We start from the raw sequence: 13,725 nt of genomic DNA, 5'->3' as shown, positions 1-13,725 counted from the left end.
TTAGTGTGAAGCACTTGGCATCTATGGCTGTTAGGAGTTTTCTATCTTCAAGAAGGTGAATTTGAGTTCTTGACGTCAATGCAAACCAGGGGGTTTTAAGTTCACACTTGGCCTCTGGTTCATTCAGAAAGCTGTAGGACAGGAAACAGGACTTGTCAGCAGGACAGATTCAGATATTTCTCTTCAGTGGAAGCTCTCAAAGAAGTCTTCATGGTAGCGTCACCCCAGGTGACAGCTCAGGAGCAAAGAAAGAAGATGCACATCACATAAATGCAGAAGCCACTCTGGCTTAGAAGATCCATAACCCATGGAAACTTCTGTGAGGGAAATGACACTTAAAAGAGTCACTTCACTTAAGGACGCCCAAAGTCAAGGCATCCCCCTCAGGAAGAACTTAGCGCACTTACAATTTCTTCCTCTTTGATGCAATTAGGCAATCACCAAGCAATGTGCCTAGTAACATGGTCACACAACACGAGCAGGTTTCTAAGGGAAGAGAGCTAGAAGGTTAACTGAGGGTCAAATTCCATGCAGAAGGGGTAAGTTTTGCTAAACAGCAAAACTTGACTGTGTACGCAGATTTCTGAATCCTCCAGATACAAGTAGTCTCATTTCTGGCTTCAACAGTGAGGCAAAAACATCTAGTCCTGATATTTGGCCCAAATAAATGGCCGATGGGCTTATCGTTGAAAGAGAAACTCCAGGGAGGGAAGAAAATAATCTTCTTATAAGCATGATGAGGGCATGGAGTCACATTAATTTAAACATTAAAAGTGATATGGCTTTATACATATCCCAAGCAAAGAATCAGTTATATAAAGAAAGAATATGAAAATTGACAACCAGTTTTGTATAGATATATTGATACTATCTCTTCCAGAAATAATCTTCATCTCTATCACTTCTGATTTTATAACCTCCTTCCTGCAACTACCCCTTTTACTGTCTTTGGTCATAACAATCTCTCCTACATGAATGGGAATTCTCTAATAAAATATAAGAAAATAAAGCATATTATAAATTAAAATCCAGTTACTGAATAAGTAAATCACAATTTCTCAGTTTCTTAAGAATGATAATGCTTTAAGGTCTTCTCACTCCAAATATTCTAGGTTTCTACAACTGTTGCTTGTAATTTTTTTCCTTTAAAATATAGCCAATCCTTGAGTCCTTCAGCCCCATTTCTCAGACAATATGTGCAAGAGACATGAACTAATTTTAACTTTAATCTGTGAAAAATATAATCAAGAATAAAAGTCTTAGAACACTCCCAGAAAAATAACTTTGAATTATCTTCACGTTAGTATTAAAAAACAAAAACACAAGCAAACAAAACTTTATACGTTAATTCAGAAAACGAAATGCTGGGAGTTACGTCAGCATCATGGCAGCATAAGATGTCCTGCTTTTCTGCCTCTGCCTTTTAACAACTAAAATTTGGCATCCATCCATGAACAAAAGTGCCTCTGTGGAAGTTGTGGGATCCAGCACCATATGCCAAGGGTCCCGGAAGGAGTCTTGCCCACCTATGTATCTGGTAATAGGCAGACAGACTTCAGCACAGGCTGTGGAATAAGCAGGAGCCAGTGAACTAGTCCCAGCTCTTCTCAGCTATGGTTGAAGAAAATCTGGATACTGACTTGGGCAGACACCCACAGACAAGACAGCCCTGTAGAATCCAGTCTTCCTGAGGAGAGGCTCAAGCACTTCATTGGAACAAAAATATATATGAGTTTGGATGCACTAGAGAGAGTAAGAGGAACTTTGCCAACACCACCCTATCCCCAAGGTGGTACAGTGAGAGCCTGAACTAGCCAGTGGCAACCTCTCCCATGGGGGAAAGGGAGAAGGATAAGTGTGTGCCTGGCATCCCCAGCTATGCAGGACATTGCTGGAAAAAACAATTTCTTTCCCACAGCACTCAGAGCTCTGCGGTGCGAACTCCTTGAGTGGGGCAGGTAGGAGATTGAGAAAGAGGCAAATAAGAATATCAGAAGGCACTAAAAGGATGCAGTTCCTTCTGGTTGTGCTCAGGACACTGGCAGGAAACCTGCCTACCAGCTGCTGAGAAAACCACCCAAGGATCCCTCCACTTGGCCTGCAGGCACTCTTGACACCTCCTGAGTGTTAAACTCACACCTCTCCCAACTCTGCAGCTGGCTCCTTTTTCATGTTCCTTAGTGTGGCAGTAAGAGTGAGTTCTAGTAGATAAGGAGCTCATGTGAAAAAGAGGCCAGGGTCTGTGGGCCTGTCTAGAAAACACATACAAGGTTAATAATTCTGCCACAGAGGGAGCAAGAAGCATGAAGCAGGTGTATCCATATAAGGTCAGAGAAAACCCCAGATATAAGCAGGATGAATGAAGAATACATCCCACCTGAAGGCAACCTGCAATGCAAAAACTGCAACACAAAACTTCAAGGAACATGAAGAATCAAGGAAACATGACATCACCAAAAAATCTCAATAGTCCTCCAGTAACCAAACTCTAACAGAATTCTATGATTTACCTGATAAAGAATTCAGAATAGCTGTTTTGTGCAAACTCGATGAGATACAAGAAAACACAGAAATACAATTCAATGAAATCAGGATAACAATACATGAACAATGTGAGAAGATTAACAAAGAGATAAAAATGATTAAAAGAACAAAACAAATTCTGGAACTGCAGAATTCAATGAATGAAATGAAAACTGCAATAGAGTATCAACATCAGAATAGACCAAACAGAAGACAGAACAGTGAGTTAGATAGGAACTTTGAAATACACCGTCAGAGGAGAATGAAGAAAAAAGAATGAAAAAGAGTGAAGAAAGTCTATGTGATTTATATGAAAATATCAAATGATCAAATAAGAGAATCACCGGAGTTCTATGAAAAGAGAGGGAGAAGGGACAGAAAGTTTATTTAAAGAAATAATAGCTGAGAACTCAAACCTATGAAGAGATTTGGACGTGCAAGTTCACAAAGCTAATAAATCACCCCATTATTGTAATTGAAAAATACCTTCCCTAAGACACACTACAATGAAACTCAAAAATCAAAGACAGAGAGAATCCTAAAAGCAGCAAAAAAAAAAAAAAAAAAAAGGACTGTAACATATGAGGAACCCCCATTACTCTATCAACTACAGTAATCAAAACAGTATGGTACAGGAATAAAGACTAATATACACAGCAATGGAAGAGACTGAGTGACAATAAGTAAACCTATGCATATACTGTCAAGTAATATTTGACATGGAAGCCAAGAATAGTTAGGGGGAAAAATAATGTCTTCAATGGATGGTGTCAGGGAAACTGGATATTTACATGAAATTGGACTTCTATCTTGCACCACTCACCAAAATTAACTAAAATGGATTAAAGACTTAAATATAAGACCTGATGACATAAAACCCCTAGAAGAAAACTTAGGGAATAAGCTCCTTGACCCTCATCTTGGCAATGATTTTTTGGATTGTAACACCAAAAGCTCAAGCAACAAAAGCAAAAATCAACAAGTGAGACTACATCAAACTATTGATAAAAAGCTTCCACACAGCATAGGAAACAATCAATAAAATGAAAAGGCAACCTATGCAATGGGAGAAAATATTTGCAGATCATATATTAGGTGAAATATTAATATCCAAAATGTATAAAGAACTCATACAACTCAATAACAAAAAAAACTGATTAAAAAATGGGTAGAGGAACAATAAATATTTTTCAAAATAATATATCCAAATGGCCAACAGGTACATGAAAAGACACCCAACATCACTAATCATCAGGGAAATAAAATCAAATCCACAGTAAGCTATCCCTCCATACCTATTAGAGAGGTCATCATCAAGAAGACAAAAGAAAACAAATGTTGGTGAGGATGTGGAGGAAAGGAAACCCTTGTGCACTGTTAGTGGGAATGTAAATAAATTGGCGGAGCCACTATGAACACTATGGAGGTTTCTCAAAAAATTTAAAATATCACTACCATATGATCCAGCAATCCCACTTCTGGGTACCTATTCCAAAGGAAATGAAAACAGAATATTGAAGAGATATCTACACATCTATGTTTACTGCAGCATTATGCACAATAGCCAAGGTATGGAAACAACCTAAGTGTCAACAGATGAATGGATAAAGAAGATGTGCGCTCCCTCTCTCTCCCTCTCTCTCTCTCTCTCTCTCTCTCTATATATATATATATATATATATATATATATATATATATATAAATCCTGCCACTTGTGACAACACAGATGGACCTTGAAGGCATTATGCTAAGTGAGATAAGTCAGACAAAGACAAATACTTTATTATATCACTTGTATGTTCAATCTAAAAAAGCCAAAGTTGTAAAAACAGAGAGTAGAATGGTGATTAACAGGGGTTTGGGGGTGGGGGAATTAGAGAGATGTTGGACAAAGTATACAAACTTGCAACTAGAAGATGAATAAGTTCTGGAGATCTAATGCATAGCATAGTTATTATAGTCAATACTGTATCATATAATTCAAAGTTGCTAGGAAACTAGATCTTAAACATTCTCACCACAAGAATGAAATAATAATTATGTGACTTGATAAAGGTGTTAAATAACACTATGGTGTTAATCAGGGGATAATCATATTGCAATATAATAATGTATTAAATCAATACATTGTATATCTTAAGCTTACAAAATGTTAATTACATCTCAAAACAACAACAACAACAACTAAAAGTCTAGTATACCTTTTGAGTGGATAGAAAATCATTAAAGCAATATCAAAATTACCCAAGGAGCTAAATTAATACATTTCCTTGCTAGGAAATGATGCACATTAGAAATCTATTCTACTATGTTGGCATACGCAAATAATGAAAACCACAGAAATTCTGTGTTAGTTATAGACCAAATATAAGGAAGTAAGGCAGAGGGAATACTCTTAATATGCTTTAAACATGCAGCATCAATTAAGTTGTGGTTATAACTTCATTCTTTGTAGACAATTGGCAGCACAAGGATTCTTGGCAGAATTTCTCACTGCCAATAAAGAACATCATTACATATTATCAGTGTTTGTTAGTTAGGTGGAAAGGAGTTCTAAGGAAAAATCACAGTAGGAAATTTCATCAAAATTGACCTTTTACTCTCTGCTTCCCCAGCTCAGTTTCTTGCCATTAGTTACTTAGTTGTTTGAAGAAACAGGATATGGCCTCAATTCACTGAATAATACCATGATTAAAGCTCTGAGAAATGGTGTCCAGTAAGATTCTGCTCTTCAGACAGAACAGCCAACATTTAGCTGGATTCGAAGCAGAAATCCCCTACCATGAAGAATCGAAGTGGCCCCTACCATGCTGTGCAGCTTGGCACCTAAAATGATTCCTCAGACAAAAGGAAAATCTACAGGCAGGTTTACAGAGATCATCTCAAATACCAACAGGAAAAATTATGGATTAAAATAAGAGGAAAAAGTCTTTTGCAGGTGCAACATCTGCCTAACTAACCAACACATTAACAGAAGGTAGATTTATATGATTTTTAAAAATGACACATGTATATAAACTTTATAATTATTCTATATTTTGAAAATCTATTAGGGCACAAATATAATCACATTTTAAATTTCTCTGTAATGAAAAAGAATATAAAAAAGAATGTATATATGTGTATAACTGAGTCACTTTGCTGTACAGCAGAAATTAGCACAATATTGTAAATCAACTATACTTCAATAAAAAAAATTTTTCCTATGGAAACAACTAAGCACATCTTGCATTCAACTTAAATTAGTTTAAAATCATCTTACCTGTGTAAAAAGTATAAATTGAGCAAATTGCCAGGGAAGCATAAAAGCAACATTGGAAAGGCCGAGTGCAATAAAATGCTTTTTACTATTGTTCGAAGTCCTTAATGGAGAGAATTGACACCAGTAAGTTTTACTATAAAAGTAGCCTATCATTAAACTGAATGACTAGTTGCAAAATGCTAAAATCTATTGATCCCCTTACCTTTGATGTCAGACAACAAAATATAGTTAAGTTTTAAAAGCTCATTAAGAAGAACTTAAAATATTTGGGTTATAAAAATGCTTATAATAAACAAAATTAGAACTTTAAATAAAGTATCTAGCTTATCAGTAGGTATCTTAAACATATAGCACAGGGAATCTGAGTCATTATTTTATAAACTTTTAGTGGAGTATATAATCTGTAAAAATAATGAATCACTATTCTGTATACCTGAAACTAATAAAATATTGTAAATCAACTATATTCAACTAAAAATTTATTTTTCTTTAACTATGCATGACATTAGAAATTTAATACTCCAGCAAGAATGTCAGAAAATAGAATCTGAACTGACCTTGCATACCTCGAGATATTTATACTACATGAGCAGCAATAACTTTCATATACCACCACTTTTATGTTTCAAAAAGCAATGAAGAAAAGTATAAGTCTTGGTGAAATAATAAGCTAACGACTATGAGAAAAACTTAAAGAAAGAGATTTTAAACAATGACTTTAAAGAAATAATTCTGGAATACAGTTAAACTAATGCATATTGAAGTTTAAACCATCCATTCTGCAATCATGAGATTTATCAGAAACCAATACCTTTTACCACATAGATTTTAGTACCTTTAAAAATATGAAAAAAAGAAATGCACACATTTTGTGTAAATTATAAAACTGTAACTCTTCTTTTTATACAGGTTGTATTGGATTTCCATAAATTCTTGTACTATGGTATATAAATTTTCAAAAGCAAAATTTTTAATGATCTTATTGTTCAATAATATTATCACAAAATATATTCACAAAGTACTCAGTTATATTTATAAAATAAAAATTACTTTTGGCTAAGGTATGGAGTATAACACATGCACTCAAGGATACAATTCTAAATATTCTAATTAACATATTTAATTCCATGAAATCTGATTGATCAGACTAATATCACTTCAAAAAATAAAAATGGAAAATAAACCATCTTTCTAGAAATTTAACTGGGAATAAGTGGGGATAAATAGGCAGCTTCCTCTACCATAATCTTTGAGAGAAGATAAGGTTTAGAGCAAAGATATAGAAATCCGGATAAGGATCAGATTCCCAAATCCATATTCAATCCAAAAATAAACTTTCATGTAGGTTAACAAACCACAAGGTAGTCTGTACCTTTCTAGAGGTTGGTAGTCATGCCAGTATGCCTTTAATTACCTTCTTTAAGCTAACATATAAGGGCCTTAAATGTCTACATGGCAGTGTGCTAAGGGCTCCATGGTTAAAGAGATAAATGTGGCATGGTCTCTGTTTCCAGTGGCATTTTAATACATTAAGTGTATGTTCAGACATTTGTGTACGTATGCTTTATTAACAAATTTACAGTTTTAAGAAAGAAAGAAGATATGCACACAAATGATCTTAATATAGGCAAAATCTGATGGGTACTAGTAAGTGAACTACGAGTTTCTCTGGGAATTTGGAGGGGACAGTGATCACTATCTCAATAAGAGATCTCATGAACATTCTATGAACCTATCTCTATGGTAAAGTTATTTATAGTATTCTAATATTTATGTTTTTGTTGTTGTTCCTCAGACTTTTAAAATTTCTGAAATGCTTATAAAATTAATACCAACCAAAAAATGTGTCCAGGAAAAACAGTTGAGATGAAACTTTGGTTGAGCTTCTAGAAACATCTATAGTTCAGAAATATTCATAAACATATGAATATAGATACTCCTTATCTATCCAACCTAGCATTTCCCAAATTCACTTGTGCATAGAATACTTTTTTTTCATGCTTCATCAAAACCACAGGATGGACAACAATGAGTCAGAGTACATAAGCATTGAGGGAAAAAAGTAATACTTTCTCAAAAACCTTTGCATCTTTACCAAATATATATGAACACATACATATTGGTTTATTAAAACATAACATAGTTATGTAAAACCTGTAGCCTAGACTCTTAAGTGGTAGCCTAGACTCTTAAGTGGAAAGCGATTTTTTACATAGCAATTTTAGTTTTTTTTTTAAACTGGACACATAATTTATGTTTGAAGTAATTTTTAAAAATAGAGTCTAAATTTAGTAAGTTATAATTACTAACGATAGGCTAAAGTAATTTTGAGAAACTTACAATTTAGCTAGTTTCATTTTATAAATAAAAATTACCTGAGAATCACAGTTAAGATGTACATCTGAAGTACAAGAAACGGATATGAAAAACTTTCCCGGAGAGGTGGTGTCCACATCACCCGAGTAGCCTGAAATCAATAAAATGCTTACCTCACTCTATGTTCCATTGCAATAAACATAATTAATTTAAAAAATCATGGGTGGCCTGGTTTTAGTGATTTTAATACTAGGCTCATTTATTTCTGGATACCTGGTATAGCTCCTCAGTTTTTGGAGTTCTCTTACAGCACATAGCCATTAGGTAGAGAGCCATTAACTAGCAAGTCCAGAAACAAGTGAAAGACCAGGCCAAACATAAGGACACTCGAAGGACAAACAAGATGATAGGGTTAGGAGCAGTGAGAATTCTGGGAAAGACAAACCAGATCCACATTCCAGCTCTTCAGTGATGACCCTGGGCATCCCAGGGCTTTGGGATTTATACATGCTCAGAAAAATATCTTAACAAATATCACCTAGGGCATTCACAAACACCAAATGTTTACACATGACAAGTTTAATGTGTATAGACACCCATTACAAGTAATTAAGACTGTCTCTGAATTTGTGAAATATACCTTTGAAAGAATTAACTATAAATTTCTAAAAACAACTAGAAGTATTTGGGATTCACTGATATGATGTATACAATGAAAGTATTAATTAAATTTTCATATAAACTTTAAAACTATTTCTAAAACATATGGGTGGGAATATTATAAAGTTTTATATCAAGAATTCTGAAATTGTAGAAAGAATCTAAACTCTTACAACCTTGCAAGAGGCTTAAAATTTATTGCTCTTCTTCCAGGAAACCAAAATCGTAAACCTCGGAAGGTGAGTTAACGGTATGTATAAGAAGGTCAACTCATGGTGTCAGTCATCTGGCATTCTCAAAGAAAAGGTCTTGTGTTTATACTAATACACTGGTGACTGACAATGTATTTGTTTGCTTTAAGTTAATATATTTAAGATACTTATGTATAATTTTTATGATTCCCTTGTCTGACTTTTTAAAATTAACCAAGTATCTACCGTTCCCAATAGTAATGGATAGAGACTTCTACCCTATATAATCTGTGCCATAACATATTACATATTTTGCTTCCAAAAACTAGCAGTCAGATTCTTCCACTTTTCTTGGCCATATCCTCAGCATCTAACACGGACTCCAGCACACGTTTTGTACTTGATATTTTGTTGAATGAATCTATCATATTCCAAGTAAGTTTCCATGAACTCTTTTGAGGTGGACCATGTCTTATTGGGCTGAGTTAGTAAGTTAATTTGTATTTTGAATTCAGCATTTTGTGTAATTGAAAAGGCAGCATGATGTAATAGAAAGAAGTGAGGTTTTAGAGCCAGAAAGATGTAGAAGAGGAAACTCAGCTTCATCATGCCGTGAATGTGTAATCTTGAGTACGTAACTTAACCTCTCCAAATTTCAATTTCATATCTTCTACTGTGAGGATAATAGCTACCTCCCTAAAAAGTTTGGTGGGAGTGAGATAATGTACATAAAGTGCCTGAACTCAACAAATATAGTACTTCCTTTTTCTATAAAATATATGTAACATATATACACGCTAAAACCAGGCAAGATAGCTCACATCATAAATTCTAATTATTATGTAAAAATGTGGATCAACGTGATTGAAACATCAACTTACAACACAAGGTTCTTTAAAATACAGTCAAGTCCTAAGTAATATACAATTAAATACTGTTTTGATGAATAAGTTTCCTTGTTCCTATACCACCCCTTCTATTTCTACAAATTATTTTCTAGAAAACAAACCTCTCCATGGTTGAAAAAGTAGCATAATACTGTAATTAGACCTCCAAGTTGAGTCCCACTGTAAAAAAAAGTGTATACAATCAAAATTCATGTAAAATATAGTGAGTTTTTCACAAAATTATCTTAGATTTTAAAATGTCATAGTACTAAACCATATAAAATAACAGTAAAAATTTCAAAAGTACCCATGTATTTGATGTTTTACTCTTGAATGTACAAGCATACAAAGTGTACATACAAAGTAATCTGAATGTTATTAATTTATATTTAAAATATTTTCTATGTAAAATATTATATGTGAACATAAAATAATTTTTAACAAACAGGCCAGTACTTCAGAGTCTATACTGCATTCTTTGAATATTCTGAGTGGAGGCAAATTTTTGTCATTCCAAATTGGATTTCAGTGACTGAGAGATGAAGAGTCTAACAGTTTCATTTAGCGGTAACTGAAACATCTAAACTACCGCAAATATTCTTTTGCTGAGTCCCAAGAAACAACAATGTAGAATACAAAACTGAGATCAAGGATGGCTGATTATAATCAAAGATTAAAAACGACTTCTTAAATTTGCCTTTTCTTTAAAGTATTGTTCATCATTATATACACAGCTACAGACTCGGAAGACAATAAATACTGGTTGAATGATTGAAAAAAGGAAGGAATGAGTTTAACAAAACAAGCAGAGGAAAGCCAATGGGAAGTAATTTACCTTTAACAGATTTTCATTAAGGGAAATTCAAAGGATGCACATCAGAAAAGAAGAAACTGAAAGGAGGAAGGTGTGAGAAGCAAGAACAAAGGCTGCATATAGAAACTAGGAACATGTGGATAAATCTAAGGAAGATTTGACAACAGAAAATAACAGTGATGACTGCTGTGGAGGGGTGCTAGAAGTACTAAATTATGGTAATAATTACAAGATGCTAGGGGCTGTTTTGAAGTAAAGTGTTCTGAAATTCCTTGCACTGATAAAAAAGAAGAGGAAAGATATCAATTAATTTTAGACTTGATCAAGTTAGATATGCATGTTAACATTTTATCATTAACCACCAAAAGAATAGAAATGGAATATCTACCTTCCAAGTTAGTGCCAGTGTGGGAGGGTGGCCAAGGTAAGAAATAGAAAAATTTCTCCAAATCCCTATTTCTTTTGTTTCTCATATTCTCATATGCCATAATTTCTAATCTCCTCACAGTTTTGGTGACACTTTTATAGCCAACATATGTTATATCTACATATCCTTCTTAACTACTGGAGCCTAATAATGTATTTGATATTCTAGAACTGTGCAACCAATTTAGAGAAGACTATCACCTTTTGGGTAGCTCTCCCAATGAAAAATACTAACGTTTAAAATGTCTTAGTCTTGTGTAACATTTTCCATGTTTGAAAAAAGCATAATAAATACAAACTATTTTTTAAACTAGAACATTTTAAAGCCTGTTAACATAATCTAAAAGTAATCCTTTCCCTCAAAATACTGATGAGCTTATGTATTTTTCCTATCTGGCACGCATATAGAAAAGTATATAAAAATTTCTAGATAGCTTATAGAACACTTATAAAGTGGATATTCCTGTAACTACCATATATCATTGAAACAGAAAACTGCTCACACCCTGAGACCTCACTTGCCACCCCTTAAGACAGCCACTACCCTGAGTTTTGTGATTACCAATCTAACTGCTTCTACATACATATCATACTATCATTTAATCTGTGCTTAAACTTTATACAAATATAAGTATGCAGTATTTTTTAATTTTGTGCATGCCTTGATTCATTCAACATTATATTTGTAAGATTTTTCCACGTTGATGTTTGTAGCTATAGTTCATTATCATTGTTGTACAGTATTTCACTGTATTAATAAACCTACAATGTGTACACTTCTCTGCTGAAGGACATTTTAAGTTGTTTCTAGTTTGGTGCTACTACAAACAATGCTGCTATGTTCTTGTATATATTTTCTAGTGTACGTAAAAGAGTTTCTTAGGCATATTTACTTTAAATTGGAATTGCTGAGTTATAAGGTATCTATATCTTCAAATTACTAGATAATGCACACCGTTTTTCCAAAATAGCTGTACTAATTTATATATCCACCCACCAGGGTTAAAAGTTGCCTTTGTCAATCTAGTAGGTGTGAAATGGTATCTCATTGTGGTTAAAATTAGTATTTTCCCCATAATTAATGATGGTGGTCAATTTTACATATGTTTATTGGCAATCTGGAATTCTTCTGGGAAATGTCTATTTATAAATATTTTGTCCCATTTTCAGTTGGGTGGTCTATCTTCTTAGTCTTTGTGTATCCCCTAGAATATAAATTCCATGAGGACAGGGATTGTTTGTTTTGTTTTCTTAGCACCTAGAATACTGCTCCCAGTCACAGTAGGCATTCAATAAATATTTGTCAAATTAACGAATGTAAGTCTGGATACCACATTGCGTACATGCTTTGCAGTATCTTTTCCCAGCTTGTGGCTTATCTTTTCATTCTATTATATCTTGAGGAACTTAAATTCTTTTCATCAAATTTATCAGTTTTTTTCTTCATGGCTGGACTTTTGTACCTTGTTTAAGAAATCCTTTCTTACCCCCAAATTATGGATGATAATCTTCTATATAACATTTTAAACATTTTATAATTTTGTCTATCACATTTGAGTTTTTAATCCAACTAGGATTTTTTTTTTCATAAGTTCTGACTCCGCTTTGTTCCATATGATCTCCCCATTATTTCAGCACCATTTATTGAGAAGCCTATCCTTACCCACTGATCTGTAATATCCACTTTGTCATATACCAAGTATATATCAATGTACATTTCTGCTTCTGGGTTCTACTTTATTCCAGTGATCTATTTGTCTATCTCTATGCCAATATCACATTGTCTTATTTACATTAGCTTTATAATACAGAAATAATTAATGAAGTAAGTTCTCACATTTTCTTCAGAATTGTCTCAACTATTTTAGGCCCTGTGCATTTCTGAATAATTTTAAAATCAGCTTATCAAGGTCAACAAATTTTATCAAGATCACAATTTTTCACTGATTCTGTGCTAGGATTTTTATGCTGGAAACTTCCAAAAACAAGGGGTATATATATATTAATCTCTATAGAAACATAAACCTTATGAAAACTCAGTAATTGCTGAAAGAGTAAATCTAGATTTTTCACTTTTGATGTTGTGCAGTTCAAGAATAACATTGTAAAGAAATCTGATGATTCAGTTAAAAATGTATTCTGTTGTCAAAAACAAAATCTGACAGAAGTGTCTTAAATAATAGGGATGCTTATTATATTATTCAACAAGAAAATAAAAGATAAGGGTCTGTTGGCATTGGTTCAGCAGCAGAAGGATGTTAAGGCAGACATATGTGCTATGTTTATGGCCCTTCCCTCATGATCACAAAATGACTGCAATAGCTCCAGGTATCACATCCAAGTAAAAGCAGGAAGATAACAGAAAAGGGGCAGCTGAATCTAACCTTTTGTTAGAAAGGCAAATGCTTTCCTGGTGTAACCAAATCTGATTTCACCTTCTTTTTCACCAGAAAAGCTAGCTCATATGGCTCTGCCAACATGCATTGGAGAGTGGGAAGCAGAATACATGATTGTCATAGTTAACTTCAACCTATCACCTGAAATTGGGCACCCTGCTATCCCAAACAAAATTGTGATGCTGTTATCAAGAAAGATAGGCTGTCAAATGTAAGTGTCTGCTAAAAGTGATATACATTTTCTTTTACT

The 13,725-nt window shown here is 33.7% G+C and overlaps 1 protein-coding gene across 2 annotated transcripts in view; it reads right to left on the bottom strand.

Annotated features, from left to right (window-relative positions):
- Nucleotides 1–13,725, bottom strand: part of DPY19L2 (dpy-19 like 2) — a 94,382-nt gene that overhangs the window by 59,929 nt on the left and 20,728 nt on the right. For both annotated transcript variants that reach the window (XM_059073757.2, XM_067042354.1), the window contains 3 exons: nt 9,962–10,019; nt 8,161–8,252; nt 5,786–5,885 (listed from right to left, as the gene is read on the bottom strand). In XM_059073757.2, coding sequence (XP_058929740.1) covers nt 5,786–5,885; nt 8,161–8,252; nt 9,962–10,019 — 250 coding nt within the window. The remainder of the gene's footprint in view (nt 1–5,785; nt 5,886–8,160; nt 8,253–9,961; nt 10,020–13,725) is intronic.

Source organism: Kogia breviceps, chromosome 9 (assembly GCF_026419965.1).
Source record: "Kogia breviceps isolate mKogBre1 chromosome 9, mKogBre1 haplotype 1, whole genome shotgun sequence".
Taxonomy (NCBI): Eukaryota; Metazoa; Chordata; class Mammalia; order Artiodactyla; family Physeteridae; genus Kogia; species Kogia breviceps.
The sequence above is the reverse complement of the archived record's forward strand: the minus strand, read 5'-3'. Positions and strand labels throughout refer to the sequence as shown.